This window comes from Phascolarctos cinereus, unplaced genomic scaffold (assembly GCF_003287225.1).
Source record: "Phascolarctos cinereus isolate Bilbo 61053 unplaced genomic scaffold, phaCin_HiC Scaffold_1;HRSCAF=81, whole genome shotgun sequence".
Classification (NCBI taxonomy): domain Eukaryota; kingdom Metazoa; phylum Chordata; class Mammalia; order Diprotodontia; family Phascolarctidae; genus Phascolarctos; species Phascolarctos cinereus.
Window position 1 is genome coordinate 218,709,992 of NW_027555514.1, and position 16,138 is coordinate 218,726,129.

Consider the following 16,138-nt stretch of genomic DNA (forward strand, 5'->3'; position numbering starts at 1 on the left):
GGCTGTTCCTGAGGAAAATTGCCTAAGATTTGCTTGGAAGTATGGCTATGCATCTCTTGAGCTAACATTTGAGCAATTTCTTCTTTGTTACTTGCATAATAGTCTACAGAACAGAGGTGCAATGAAAAAGATTCTTGAATTACAAATAAAATTAGTCTTTTTCTGTTGCTTTTATGCATAGGTTTGGCAGAAGTCTAGAGTCAGCAATGAAAAATAAGACATCAGTGACAGAGTTCATCCTCCTGGGACTGACAGATGACCCAGACCTACAGGTCTTGATTTTCCTCTTTCTGTTTTTTACCTATGTATTGAGTGTAACTGGCAATTTGACCATCATTATCCTCACCTTGTTGGACTCTCACCTCAAGACCCCCATGTACTTCTTTCTCAGAAATTTCTCCTTTTTAGAAATCTCCTTTACATCTGTTTCCATTCCAAGATTCCTGATCACTATTTTAACTGGTGACAGGACAATTTCCTATAATTTTTGTGCAGCTCAGTTATTTTTTTTCATCCTTCTGGGTACCACGGAATTTTTTCTGCTGGCCGCCATGTCCTATGACCGCTACGTGGCCATCTGCAAACCCCTACACTACACGACTATTATGAACAGCAAAGTCTGCAACCAACTTCTAATCAGCTCTTGGCTGGCAGGTTTCCTCATTATCTTTCCGCCAGTCATCATGGGCCTCCAGCTGGAGTTCTGTGACTCTAATGTCATTGATCATTTTGCTTGTGACTCTTCTCCTGTCCTCATGATCTCTTGCACAGACACTAAGTTCTTAGAAGTCATGAGTTTTTGCTTAGCTGTATTCACACTCTTGGTCACTTTGGCATTAGTGATTTTGTCCTATGCATATATCCTTAGAACCATTCTGGGAATCCCCTCTGCCCAGCAAAGGAAAAAGGCCTTTTCCACTTGTTCCTCCCACATGATTGTTGTTTCCATTTCTTATGGAAGCTGCATCTTCATGTATGTCAAACCCTCAGCTAAGGAAGGAGTAGCTATGACCAAAGGGGTAGCAGTGCTGAATACCTCTGTTGCTCCCATGCTGGACCCCTTCATTTATACCCTGAGGAATCAGCAAGTGAAACAAGCCTTTAAGTACATGGTCAGAAAGATCTTTAACTCAAATAAATGATCGTTTTCAAGAATTAATTTCCTGGAAACAAAATCACATTACTAAATAGGAGAGGACCTTCAAAGATTTCATTGATCTATTACTTCTCTTCTAGTCCCTTTTTACAGTCATTATATACATTCTCCTTCCTCTTTCAGAGGTTCCTAAAGTGAGCAATTCTGCCCCACTGGCAAGGGGAGAGGTGTGGGACACTGGAATGATCTGAGGGGGGCAGTAGTATCCTCAGGTGCAATTGAGGGACGTTGAATAAAAATAATGGGGCAGTGGAAGCATAAGGAAAGAAGAAAAGAGAAGAAAATTTTGAAAAACCATTTGTACATGTTTTATCTATTGTGTAACAGAGTTAAAGTCATAGTGATTACATCATTTTCAAATAAACACACAAAATGCGAGTTATAACCCATCAGCGGTCAAGTCCTAACTTAAGACTTACAGGTCTTAACAAGCAAGCGTTGGCAGGTGAGTGTGTGGCACATCATCCAGAAGTCCAGCACATATCGGCAGGAATGTGTACATATAATGACTTGTTTACAATATGATACTACGTGGCTACATGATGCAATATTGTATCACCAAAATTTCAATACAGGAAAAACCCACAAATTTATAATAAATTATTAAACTTTTAAGATGTATCATTTTTTAAAATTATTTTTTGAAATGATGCAAATTTCAAAAAAAATACTGTTGAAGTGTTAAAGAAAGTAGATTTCCAGGGGAGGTGCTCAGTAATTTTTTTTAAAGGGGACACTAGGCCAAATAAGTTTGGGAACCTCTGTTCAAATTCCATTCTCTAACTGCTCATCTCCATTTGCAATCTCTCAAACAGCAATCTTCTAGCAGTCTTTGCTGATTTATACAAGATGAAATTATGGTTTTTTGTAAACAAACCTCTCTGGATTTTTCCAAATGACCAAGGTCTTTTGAAATAATTATTTTTTTGGAAAAAAATTATGTTACTGATATTGCCAATACACATGACATTTTTGGAATTCCTCTTTGGGAACTGCTTCATGTCTAGTTTGTGAGCCGCATATAAAAAGGATTTTCAATAATCTCTAGCCCAAGGGTGGGGAACCTGTGCCTTCAAGACCACATGTGGCCCTCTAGGTCCTCAAGTGTGGCCCATTGGCTGAATCCAAACTTCATTGAACAAATCCCTTTAATAAAAGAATTTGTTCTGTAAAACGTGGACTCAGTCAAAAGGCCACACCCAAAGACCTAGAAAGCCACATTTGGCCTTGAGGCCATAGATTCCCCACCCCTGCTCTAGCCCTTCTCTCTTTTTTTTTACTTAAGATATTATTACTTTCCATGATCATTCAATTTATTCACAAACCAGCTTCTATTATTTTCAAAATTAAATTTGCATTCACATGATAAAAATTTGCCACCTTTGGGAACATTAAAAGAAGGCGAAAAAGACAGTGAATTCCAGGAGGATACTAGCTAGGATCCTTTCCAGTGGTCTTGGCATCAAGATCTCCATCTCTGGCTGTCTTTGCAATTTTCCTCTCCCTTTTTATTTTGCCATGAGAAGAGAGTAGATGCTTAGTGGAAATGGTGGAAATGGGGAAATAGATGATTCAACTCTCCATCAGGAAGATTACAGATTCATTGAAATATTAAATAATATAATTTAATTATAAACACATTTTACATTATTTAGATTCATTTGACCATTCCTTTGATGGTTATTACTTTAATGAGGGGACCTGTGCTATGCAGATATAATAATATTATGAGAAAAACAAGCCCTCACATAAAAATTCTTAAGAAGAGATACATAAAGTTCTGAAGAAAGGCTGAGTAAAGTATGTCCCTAAGAGACAAAAATAGACTGATTGTAAAAATGGCTTCCCAGTAGCTAATTTATATATGACTATTTTTAAGACTGGAAAGTTTATTGCTAAAGAACTCTATATTAAATAACTCTTTGGGGATGATGGAACTACAGTTTATTAAGGACTTTGAGTCATATCTGACAGAGGTGAAGATTTTGAGTTTATTAACCCAAGATAGGGGCAATTCACAACACAAAGGAGCCCTGATTTGATGTTTTATAGTTCATTAGAAGTCAGTCGAGACTTGGGCTCACAGAAGCTGAGGAGAGAAACCCATTACAGAAGGAGAAAACGAGAAGGAAAAAAATACTGTTGAAATTGAGGGGCTAGTGGAGTTGAGGAAGACTAGCTGAATTGAGACAGACAGGTGCTGTAATTACTGCAAGAAAATGATCTTGTTAGAGGAAAGCTTGGTGCTGAAAGCTGATTAGAGAAAGCAGCATCAGATGCTGTGCGAACAGCCTGTTGGAAAAGGTTGCCTTGCTCTCTAGCACCCGCTATAATACTAGAGTGGAAACCCCTCAGAGTCTTGCATACATTTCCCTTTACTGCCACCTATGTTTTGAGACGGGAATGCCAAGGAAGACAGATCTGAATAGGGGCAGATCCCAGACTTAAAGGGAATTGGTTTTTTACTGAAAATAAAATGTCATGCTGTTTCTACACCTAGCTAAGGGAACACATGCGGGAAGCTCCACAGCTCCCATTTTATGGCTACTGTTGTCTAAAAGAGGTTAACACTTTTTCAGTAGCCTAAGGATGGCAGAGAAGGAGAGCATAGAGGCTCTGAAGAAGAATGGTTCTGAATAGGAGATAATATGTGTTTTCTAAAGCGACCACAGACAACTGGGCCTGTGCTAAAGAGTCACGAGTTGCCCCTTGCACATTACCTTCTCATTTGGCTTACTTCTAAGATTTTGTAAGTTTTTGCATACTTTCTCTCTTTTAGAAACTGTTCATTGATGGGAGCATGTGACCAAGATTCATAAGTGTAGAAAATCTTGTTTTGCTTATTCCTACTTTTGCCTTTTATTCACAAAATAAGGCCATATTAATAATTGATTTTGTTTTCTTGGTTAATACACGTCTCATGCTTAAGAATTAATGGTATCATTGTGATTAATTTGTGTAAGAAGCATATAAGTAGGGTTTAGGGGCTATTGCTGTATTACATGTATGTCTCCTTCCATATTAAGGTTACTTCAAAGAGCGAGTAGTAGTCAGCCCCAACCTGCCAGTGTGGGAATAAGTGAGGTGAGCAAGCTAACTTTAGATTAGGAAGAGGAAGAGCCTGGGGAGAAGTGGGGATTTATGTCACATCCTTTGTGTAAGGTACATATACACCAACAGCAATTGTCAAAGGGCTCAGATTATGCAACAGTTTATTATTTTGCGACTTTTGAAAAAGTAGTGCCAGCAGGATTATGGAAATTAATGCAAAATTACAGGACATAAATTGCATCATTAAAAATTTAGTCAGTGAATAAAGGGTTGAAAAAAATAGCGAGGCACGTAGACGGGGCTGTGTTATTCATTGAAGGTTTGTTGTTTTGTTTTGTTTTTATCTTAACGCTGGTGGATCAGAGCATGTCTATTTAGTCAAAAAGGAAGGAGAAGGAAGAGATGTCAAAGGGCAATACTTTGAGATTGTGCCTGTATTTGAACTCAGGAGGTATAGTTAGATCTATCTATCTTTGCTACTTACTACTGGGGTTGTCTAATTAACATCCTAATACCTCATTTTTCTCAAATCATTTCTTCCCCGTGAGACAATAGCAATGAAGTAAATAACCAAAGGGATATTTCTCTACACCCAAGCGTAGATTTACAAGCTCCAGGGCTGTGTCTTAGAAATGATTAAAGCCAATCCCTTGATTTGATGTTCGTTGTCCTCATTTGAAGTATACTAATGAAAACTCAGACAAACCTAGGAATACTGAGGTTTCTGCTGGTGGTAAGCATAGACAGTAATTAGTTCTGAGTGGATGAAAAGATTGCTTTCTTCACTAAGAATTAGGCCCTGTGGGAGCAAGTCCAGACCTATGGGGGTTCAAAATGATCTGATTTAGGGGTAACCTGTTAGGAGAAAACATGAACTTTCAGGAATAATAAAAGGAAAGCTTCTATTTGATGATGTAATGACTGGGGGCTATAAACTATATCATTAGGTGGAGCCTCACCCTGGACTCAGGCTAATTCTATACTAAGGGGAGATTCCAAGGATTCCATAGGCTAGAAACCAGCCTATGGTTTCCTGGTTTTTTTTTTCTCCTTCTCTCCCCACCATACTTGTGTCTTTATATTGTTCTATGGCAGCATGTGTTTCTCTGCCACAATTCATGGTCTCTGTCTTAGCTAGAATCCTGTCCCTGAATAAACAATCCTCTGTCTTAGTCCTTATCTGATAATGGATGACCATCCCAGGATGCCAACTTCCCACCTCCTTGACCTCTAGTTATTGTCTGCTGCTAATGGTCCCAAGAGTCTCATGAGCTCTGCTTATTGTCTAATGCCAGACCACCCATCACTTACTGGCTCCTGGCCTGACTGGACTTCCTTTTAATGCCCATTCCTGGAAAAAAAATAGTCTGATTTCCTAACCTGCCACGATAGATACTCCTGGCCTCCAGATCATGACTACCTTTAATTTAGTGCAAACCACTGTCATCTGAGCCTTCATTTATGCTACCTCAAAACATCTCAGATATCAGGAAATCCACTAACCATTAACCATTTGTAAGAATGTACAGGGCTGAGTGGTCAGCCTAAAAACAGAAATATATTTTCTGTCCTTGAGCAAGTAACCTGGCCTCTCTTGGCCCCGGATCTCCCATCTGTGAAATTGGAGGCCTTTGATTAGATTATTTCTAGAGTCACTTCCTGCTGTCAAATTGTGATTTTATGTACTTACTCCTAAGAGGAAGAAGCTTGTGTATGTATCTATATAGGGCTCTCATCAGGGACTTAACTCCTTCCAAGTTTACTCTCCTGTTGAAATTTCAAGTCAGGACTTACTGACCACAGTGCCTCAGCCCTATAAACCCTCCATAATGAAAAAAAAAAATAGCTCAGTCAAGAAATTTGACTCAACTGAGCTTCATCTCTCAGTCTCAGTCCTATATGGAAATGAAACAACTGGTGTTCTTTACTGACTAAGCTAGCATGTTCTTAATGATCAGACTTGCAAAAGTACAAGTCATTCACTGGACTATATTCCTACCTTCTGAAGAGCTTCTGGAGTGGAAGCTATAAGAAATAAAACACAGAGCATACACAAGCTGACAGGACCACTGCCAGAATTAGGTTAATCTCATTGAAGTATAGAAACCTAGACTAGTAAATGCACCCTGTATTAGTAAAGTCTACTCCTGGCCAGAATTCCCCAAATCATAGAAAACTGCTCCTTTCCCCCCTGAATGATTGAAAACTAGCTTCCACTGAAACCTGTTGCTCTTGCCTTTGTTGACTTTCTAGTCCAGTGACTCTTAATCTTTTTTAGGTCACAACCCCTTTGTCCATATGGTGAAGACTATGGACCCTTTCTTAGGATAATTTTTTAAAGAATTGGAGGAAATTCTAAATTTCAGTTTTAGGTTAGTTAAAATCAAGATGCAATTTTTCCCCTGCTTCCAAGATCAACTTCAGACAGCTTCATTAATTACTTTATATCAACCTCTCCTAATAGAACTTGCCTCCAATGACCCTGAGGCCTCAACATCCTTTTTTGAAGCCTTTGCAACAGACTATATAAATGGGAGTTATCTGTATAATGTTGGATTATATACTAGGATAGATCACTGTACCTAGAAGTCAGGAAAATCTGAGTTTAACTCTCATCTCAGACATTTAGTAGCTCTATAACCCTAGGCAAATCATTTAACCTCTATCTGCCTCAGTTTCTTTGTCTGTAAACTGAGAATAGTAATAGCACCTACCTCCCAGGGTTACTGTGAGGATACTATGAGATAACGATTGTAAAATGCTTTGCAAGCCCTAAAGCACTATATAAAAGCTAGTTTTATTATGCAGTTCTTACCTCTGAAATGGAATTGTGCCCATTAATCCTAGAGAGCCATACTCAGAATGAGATCTCTCCGTGGAACTCATATCAAATCAAATTCCCTAAGCCATCCTTATAAATGCATAAGAATCTGGTAGCTATCCCAGAAACTTCAACTTCTAATTTGGAGCCATTATTCTCAAATTCTGCCAAAAGCCAGAGATTCCCAGGATGATTCCCATGTTTGAAGTCTATTTCAAGAGATTCAAGACTGGATTTGAGGGCCCCAGGAACATTCAAAGTCCAAACCTGATACAGAATAGACTGAAACTTACAAAGAAAGTGACTACTTGTAACTGTACACAGTAACAGCAGTATTGTAATGACGATCAACCGTGAAAAACTAAGCTTCTCTGGGTGATAACGATGATCCAAGATAATTTCAAAGAATTCATGATGAAAAATGCTATCTACTCTAGAGAGAGCTGATGAAATCTGAGTGCAGGTTGAAGCATACTTTTTTCACTTTCTTTATTTTTTTTTTTGGCAACATGACTAACAGAAAATGTGTTTTTGTGTAATTTCACATTTATAATTGACATGTAATTTTTTTGCCTTTTCAATGGGTGGGAGAGGGGCAGGAGGGAGGAAGAGAATTGGAAATTTAAAAAATAAATTAATTTTAAAAATAAACTATACACACACACACACACACACACACATATCTATATCGATATCTGTATATAAATGACTACACCAATCGTATGCTACCCACATTTGAGACTCTAGTAGAAAGAAACAACCAGATATTAACCAGGGTAATGACATGCATATTACAAGTATCATTTTGGGCCTTGATTGGCCTGAAGTAGTTACAGTGGAGAAAAACTGTCTGTCCTGTCCTCCATTCTGGTAGCATCAGTGAACTCGGGTTAAAAAAAACACACTAATAGGTTCTTATGTGGAAACCCATGGGATTGAACACTAACAATGATAAGATAATGAGTCTATGAGTAGGAATGATAGCTAGAACTAATCATGACATTGAGAAGGGGACCCTTGAGCCACAAGTTTCCAAGCACATACACTGTGATGACCCCTGCTTTGTCAACTAGGCTGATATGTTAACTAGTTTTGCCTGCCCAGTAGAAATAAGGAGCCAATCCTGGGAAATGCAAATAGTTGTGAGACTACAGGCGAGCCAAAGAGGCAGCTAGGTACAATGGATAGAGTGCTGGGCCTAGAGTCAGGAAGACTAATCTTCCTAAGTTCATATCTTGCCTCAGACGCTTACTAGCTGTGTGACCCTGGGCAAGTCATTCAAGCCTGTTTGCCTCAGTTTCCTTACTTATAAAAGGAGCTGGAGAAGGAAATGGCAAACCACTTCAGTATCTTATCCAAGAAGACTCCAAATGGAGTCACAAAGAGTCACACATGATTGCAATGACTGAACAACAACAATAACAACAACAAAAGAACACAAAAAGGAGACATCTTCCCAGCCATGGATCCTAAACTCAGTGATTCTGAGTGAGGCAATCTAGCGAAACTTCCTTAAAAACTGGGTTTTGACCCAAACATTCCTCCCAGTCAAATTTTGATTGACTGAGGCCCTGCATGTGGATTAAATAGCCAATATCTGAATCTATAATAAGGTAATCTGTTGAGCACTTTGAAGTTTACTTTGAAGGTACAAGTTTTGGATAAGACTATGGATAGGCAAGCACTCTTGGGAGCCTTGATAGGGGAAGCAGCACAATACAATGGAACCAAAACCAAGGTATATGAAGATGTAATTTGTGAGAATAAACCCTAAAGTTTGAAATAGTTTTAGAAAGAATGATTTGGTAGAAAGGTGATTTGGTAGAGAAAGGAAGCCAGAGAGGAGGTCCAGGCTCTGGAAGCATTATATTATATAGGATTTAGACAAGGGCACCCACAATGAACCACATGAATATAGTTAAGCAATTTTACTTAAACGGCAACTTGAAAGAAAGATCATTTGAGATGGATATAAGTAAATATAAACATTCAATAAAATTTAGGAAAGTACAAAACACAAGTTTGAGTGGACCGAAAACAAACAAACAAACAAAAAAATACATGGATCCAGGATCTAAGGGAATCTAAAATTCCTTGTAGCCATATCTAGGATTCACTGAGGTCAGTATGACATCTGGGTGCAAACAATCTCTAATCACATAAAGCTGGATTTAAGCAGTATAATCAATAATTTTTTCAAACAATATAATACATAAATACACAAAGGACAGATTTAAATCTTATGTATGATGTGTGACTACTGTGTTACTTTGGCCAAGTAACTCCCCCTCATCGGGTCTCTCTTTGCTTATGTCTGAAATTATGGGTAGAGGGTAGACTAGAAGCATTCCAAGAACTTGTCTCAGATCTAAATCTAATGAACCTAAGAGGAGGATTAGCAATGGTGATTTTTAAAAACAGAAGGCTGTGGAAATGTTTTTTTTTAAGTACACAGAAGATAATGGGAGGAGGGTCAGAAAGAAAAAACAGACCAGCAGGAAAGTTTTGAAAGTAAAATGTAGAATTTATTACATACTTTTTAAAAAAGAAACAACTGGTATAAAATTCAGATTCATGGTTTCTTATACAATTCTCCTTTGGGGTTCTCCTGTGAATATGGAAATGCCCTTTTTTGGAGTTAAAATTTGGAATTTAACAATGAAATAAAATAAAAATAGAGTTGAAATGTTTCCTCTTTGGCCTGGGAATACTCATGTCCTTCTTTGCATTATTGATGCACCATGAAATATATATTAACCACACAATTCTCAGAATCCTTTGCTGATGTGAAAGAGAGAAAAGGAAGCATTTTCCAAGTTTGTAGATGTAAACAAAATTTATGGCAGCTCTATCTTCATATGGATCAAGCTGCACCAAAGGAAGAGGTGTCTTTGAATATAATGTTGTCTGTGCTCATTACCTCAACTGCTCTCATGCTAACTCATTCATTTTCATCCTGAGAAATGTAGATTACATTTCTCTGAAAGAAAAGAGTACTGAAATCAAGATGTTGAACTATAAAAGAAAAACTTCATACTACCTTGCTTTATGTTCCTGACTCCCTAACTGATTTTATTTTTCCTAATCTACATACTCTGATCAGTTGAACCTTTTCATGTTGCCTTTTTGATTGCACACAGACCCTACCACGGATCAAGTCATTAGTCTTTCATGGTAACCCACTTTACATCTAGGTTATTTTTTATCATTAGGTGGTCATCCCAAGGACATATTAAACTTTCCCCGCACCAGACTACTTCAGGGGGCGGAGCCAAGATGGAGGCATGAAAGCAGTGACTTGCTTGAGCTCTCCCCCAAACTCCTCCAAACACCCATATAAAATGGCTCTAAACAAATTCTAAAGCAGCAAAATCCACAAAAAGACATAACGAAACAAATTTCCAGCCCAAGACAGCCTGGATGGTTGATCGGAAAGGCATATCGTGCTGGGCGGGGCCAGGAGCACAGTTCAGCGTGGGCGCGCAGGCCATAGCGAACCTGGAGCAGGCCTCAGAGGACTGAATCATGGGCAGCTGTGGTGGCTTCTAGACTCCTCAACCCATGAACGCCAAAGACAACTTAGAAGGTCAGTGGGAAAGTCTGTTTTTGTGGTGAGAAAAGAACTAGGTCTGAGCCAGTTCCAGAGTGCAGAGCTCGGGCGCTAGGGTAGTGGCTGTGTCCTGAGCTTCCGGCCCACAGACAAAGGGGGAATCAAGTGGCTGATCAGAGGGGGGCTGCAGGGATCTCTTTGCCAGTGATGAGGCAGGAATCTCTTGCTTTGCCCATGCTTGGAACTGGGTCACAGTTCTGGGTGGAGGTCCCGGGGTGAGGAGGAGCACTGGCATGGTGGAGGTTGTAGTGGTGGTGGAGAAGAAACCCTCCTCACAGCTCCAAGAGAGAAAAGACTGCTTGTGGCTGGTCACTCAAAGATCAGAGATCAGGCCAGGAAAAGAGTAAACACTTCAACCCTTATCATACCACCTTGAAAGAACTGAAAATTTACAGGTCCCTAGAAATATCTCTGAAAACAGCTATAGAAACCCCTGAAGCTTGGGACAGTACATTCTCCACATTGGAAGCAGACTTTTACCTTAACAAAGAGTTTAGAACTCAAGTAGTTGGCTAGGATCATGAGCAAACCTCACAGAAAGAGTCAGACTATATTATCTTACTTTGGTGACAAAGAAAATCAAAACATACAACCAGAAGAAGACAACAAAGTCAAAGCTCCCATCCAAAGCCTCCAAGAAAAATATGAATCATCCCAGGCCTTGGAAGAGCTCAAAAGGGATTTTGAGAAGCAAGTAAGAGAAGTAGAGGAAAAACTGGGAAGAAAAATGAAAGTGATACAAGAAAATCATGAAAAACAAGTCAACCACTTGCTAAAGGAGACCCCTAAAAATACTGAAGAAAATAACACCTTAAAAAATAGCCTAACCCAAATGGCAAAAGAAGTCCAAAAAGCCAATGAGGAGAAAATGCCCTAAAAAGCAAAATTGGCCAAATGGAAAAGGAAGTCCAAAAGCTTACTGAAGAAAATACTTCCTTAAAAATTAGAATAGAGCAATTGGAAGCGAGTGACTTTATGAGAAATCACGACACAGTAGAACAAATCCAAAAGAATGAAAAATTAGAAAACAATGTGAAATATCGCATTGGAAAAACAACTGACCTGGAAAATAGATCCAGGAGAGAGAATTTAAAAATTATTGGACTATCTGAAAGCCACGATCAAAAAAACAGCCAAGACATCATCTTTCAAGTAATTATCAAGGAAAACTGCCCTGATATTTTAGAAACAGAGGGCAAAATAGAAATTGAAAGAATCCACCATCTCCCCTGAAAGAGATCCCCAAAGGAAAACTCCTAGGAATATTGTAGCCAAACTCCAGAGTTCCCAGGTCAAGGAGAAAATATTGCAACCAGCCAGAAAGAAACTATTCAAGTATTGTGGAAACACAATCAGGATAACACAAAATTTAGCAGCTTCTACATTAAGGGACCAGAATATAATATTCCGGAGGGCAAAGGAGATAGGATTACAACCAAGAATCACATACCTAGAAAAACTAAGTATAATCCTTCAGGGGAAAAATGGTCATTCAGTGAAATAGAGGACTTTCAAGCATTCTTGATGAAAAGACCAGAGCTGAATAGAAAATTTGACTTTCAAATACAAGACTCAAGTGGAACATGAAGAGGTAAACAGGAAAGAGAAATCATAAGAGACTTATTAAGGCTGAACTGTTTACATTCCTGCATGGAAAGATGATATTTATAACTCATGAGACCTTTGTCAGTATTAGGGTAGTGGGAGGGGAAAATTATATGTATGTATGTATAGATAGATAGATAGATAGATAGATAGATAGATAGATAGATAGAGGGCACAGGGTGAGTTGAAGATGAAGGGGTGATATCTGGAGAATAAAATTAAGGGGTGAGAGAGGATTATACTAGGAGAAGGAGAAAGGGAGAGGTAGAATGGGGTACATTATCTTGCACAAACAGACAAGAAAAGGTTCTTACAGTGGAGGGGAAATGGGAAGGTGAGAGGAAATGAGGGAATCTTATTCTCATAGGATTTGGCTTAAGGAGGGAATAACATACACACTCAATTGGGTATGGAAATCTGTCTTACCTACAGGAAAATAGGGGAGAAGGGGACAAGAGAGCAGGGGGTGATAGAGAGAAGGGCAGATTGGGAAAGGGTAATCAGAAGGAAGTACTTCTGAGGAGGGACAGGGTCAAAAGAAAGAATAGAATAAATGGGGGGGCAGGATAGGATTAAGGGAAATAGAGTTAGTTTTTCACAACATGTCTACTATGGAAGTGTTTTGCATAACTGCACATGTATGGCCTGTATTGACTTGCTTGCCTTTTCAATGAGGGTGGGTGGGGTGAGAGGAAGGGAGAAAATTTGGAACCCAAAGTTTCAAAAGCACATGTTTTAAAAAAATGTTTCCACATGCAACTGGGAAATAAGAAATACAGGAAATGAGGTACAGAAATCTATCCTGCCCTACAGGAAAATAGAAGGGGAAGGGGATAAGGGGGAGAGATGGAAGGGAGGGCAGACTAGGGTAAGGGGTATGCAGAATGCATGCCATCTTGGGGTGGGGGAGGGGCAAGATGGGGTGAAAATGTGGAATTCAAAATCTTGTGGAAGTAAATGTTGAAAACTAAAAATAAATAAATTTATATATAAATATAAAAAAAATTCCTGCACACCTATCCATTCATTGTATTTTAATAAATTTTTATTGATGTCTTTTTTATCACTAGAATTTCTCTCCATATCCCCCAGCCTCTCCAAGAAAGCCATACTACATAACAACATTTAACAAAAAAAAAAGAAAAAATCCAAAATCAATTGACATATTAAAAATAATCTGTAGCTATATGCAATATATTATATCCATGGACCTTCCATCTCTGTAATAAAGAGTGGAGATGCGATTGTCTTCTCGTATCTGTTCTTTGTAGCCATGCTTTTTCTTTGTAATTTGGAAACATTCAGTTTTTATTATTTTATGGACATTGTTCTTTCATTTCCATTATTCTACTCATTATGTATATTGTTTTCTTCAATATCCTTACTTCACCCTTTCTTAGCTCATATAAATCTTTCCATACTTCTTTATATCCCATATTTGTAATTTCTTCTCACAGAGTAATATTCTAATAGATTCATGAAGTGTAATTAATTTAGATTTCTCTATCCATTGGACATCTACTTTGTTTTCAATTCTTTATTATCACAAAAAGAGCCATTATAATTATGTTGCTAAAAATGGAGACTTTCTTTGTATCAATGACCTCTTGGGAGTATAAGGCTAGTATTGAAATCTCTGGATCAAAGAGTATGGGCAATGTAGTCACTTTATTTGCACAATTCCAAATTGCTTACCAAAATGACTATACTCATTCACAGCTCCACCAATAATTCATTAGTGTGCCCATCTTCCATAAATCCTCCAAAGTTGACTATTCTCAAGTTCGATTATGTTTACCAATTTGTTGACTATGAAATGAAATTTCAGGGACATTTTGATTTGTGTTTCTCTTATTATTAATGATTTTGAGTTGCTGTGAAATCTGGTTGTTCAGAGTTTGCAATTGTTCTTTTGAGAACTATTTGTTCTTCAATAGAGAAGTGTCTAAAGGATATGAACAAATATTGCAAGAGACTGAAACACTGTTGATCTTCAGCTTGAATAATTTCAAAGGCTCCTGGTAATCTCTGTGGACACTCTGCTTAAGCCTAATCTAATTTGTTTTGTAAAGCTAATGATGATGGTGTTTAATTAACATCTTCTGCATATGCCTCTCCAGAGACTGGTTTGTTTGTCTTCTGAATGAAAGTCCCATATCTGCTGAAAAATGCAGTGCCACACATTGAATAACTGTTGGTTACTGAATAACACATACTCATTCTAGATGTAGATACATCGTATCTAAACTAGACACATCATAAACAAGAATTTCAGAAACTTCATGCTGATTAGAATAATCTCACCTACTAAAAATATACATATTTGCATGGATTCAAGTGATAATGACTTCAGATTTGATGCCTCTTTCTTTTTGAGGGGGTATTAGCTAATACCCTTTGAAGGTGTATGACAGGACTAGAGTCCAAAGTGTCTCCTGCTGTAGAAGTCCTGGGTGTTTCCGTGAGGGTATTTTTTTGTAAGACCAAAGAGAGAAAAGTTGGTCAGAAAGCACTGGATGTTTTAGAGAACTGAAGAATTCAGACTACCTTTTTACTTGGATTTACTCAAAGAACAAGATTTAAATTTGACTTCCTATTAAAAAAAATCAAAGTGAGTATATTGACCATTTTTTATTTTTTGTCCAAAATAGAGAAGAAAATAGTTGCTGGATTATCTTCTCTTCATCCTGTTGGCCATTTTACTTTTCTATGATTACTAAAAAGGAATATGGATTTCAACATTGTTCAAAATCTGGAATCAGTGCAATTATTGGGGAAGTCATTCTGAGGTATGTAGTGATAACACCTAAGATGTTACCTTTAAACACTGAATTCAGGTGCAAGCAATGTCATGGATACTACTTCTGACATGTTGCTATAGGGTAAACCTGTAGACCTTTAGTTGAGTCACTATTCCTCGACCACAAATATTCTGCTATACAAAACACAGCGGGAACAGTTTTGTTACAACGGTCTGTTCTTTTAGAACTGACACTGCCTGCCTGTGTGAGAGGAAAAACATTGTCTACGCTTCAGGACAGTGCTACACACAGCTGCCCATTCAGCATATTAACATCACCCCTCGCCAAAAGAAAAAAAAATCTAAAGTCCTGCAAGGGAAAGTATTTCTACCTAACAAAGAATCAGTTCAGCAATCTAAGGAAAGAAAAATTTACTTACTCCACAGGTTATATGATTATGGACAACTCAACTGACTTCTGAGACCCTTGGCTTCTCTTCTAAACAAATGTAGCTGTAGCATCCACCTCACTGGGATGTTGTGTGGCTTAAAAGAAATAATGTAAGCAAAGTGTTTTGCAAATTGTAATACACAGTATTTTTGTCATTTTGTAATAGTAGTGGTACCAGTACCAGTAGCAGCAGCAGCAGCAGCAGAAAAGAGTGAATTTTCATTAATAGTTTTCAGTGTTTAATTGCTGCCTAATAAATGTTATTTGGCTGAAATGGTGGTATTATTTTTAAATAGAGTAGTAAGGAATAGTCAACTATAAGTAGCTGCCCAAACCATGTAAATATAAAGTATTTTCCTTCTTGTCTTTAAAATCATATTCTTAGGGGCAGCTAGGTAGTGCAGTGAGTAGAGCACCAGCCTTGGAGTTAGGAGGACCTGAGTTCAAATTTGTCCTCAGATACTTGACACTTACTAGCTGTGTGACCCTGGGCAAATCACTTAACCTCAATTGCCTCACCAAAAAATAAATAAATAAAATCATATTCCTAGATCAAGGACACTGAAAGTTGACAAAAGAGAGAGAAGCCAAATTAGCTTGAATAAACTGATCTGAAAACAAGTCAAATTGGAGGTGTTTCTTACTGGTCCTCAGGACAATGCTGTGAACTAAGGTTTGATGTCAGTTTTCCTGAAATCATAAAA

The 16,138-nt window shown here is 38.0% G+C and overlaps 1 protein-coding gene across 1 annotated transcript; it reads left to right on the forward strand.

Moving 5' to 3' along the window:
• Positions 1-203: 203 nt before the first annotated feature.
• LOC110203041 (olfactory receptor 6C76-like) lies at positions 204-1,142 on the forward strand. The gene has a single exon (XM_020979466.1). The coding sequence runs from the start codon at positions 207-209 to the stop codon at positions 1,140-1,142; it is 936 nt and encodes a 311-aa protein (XP_020835125.1). The 5' UTR covers positions 204-206.
• Positions 1,143-16,138: the final 14,996 nt, after the last annotated feature.

Bases quoted from the DNA above. Each gene is read 5' to 3' on its own strand.
- LOC110203041 (XM_020979466.1), top strand. From the start codon at position 207: ATGAAAAATAAGACATCAGTGACAGAGTTCATCCTCCTGGGACTGACA.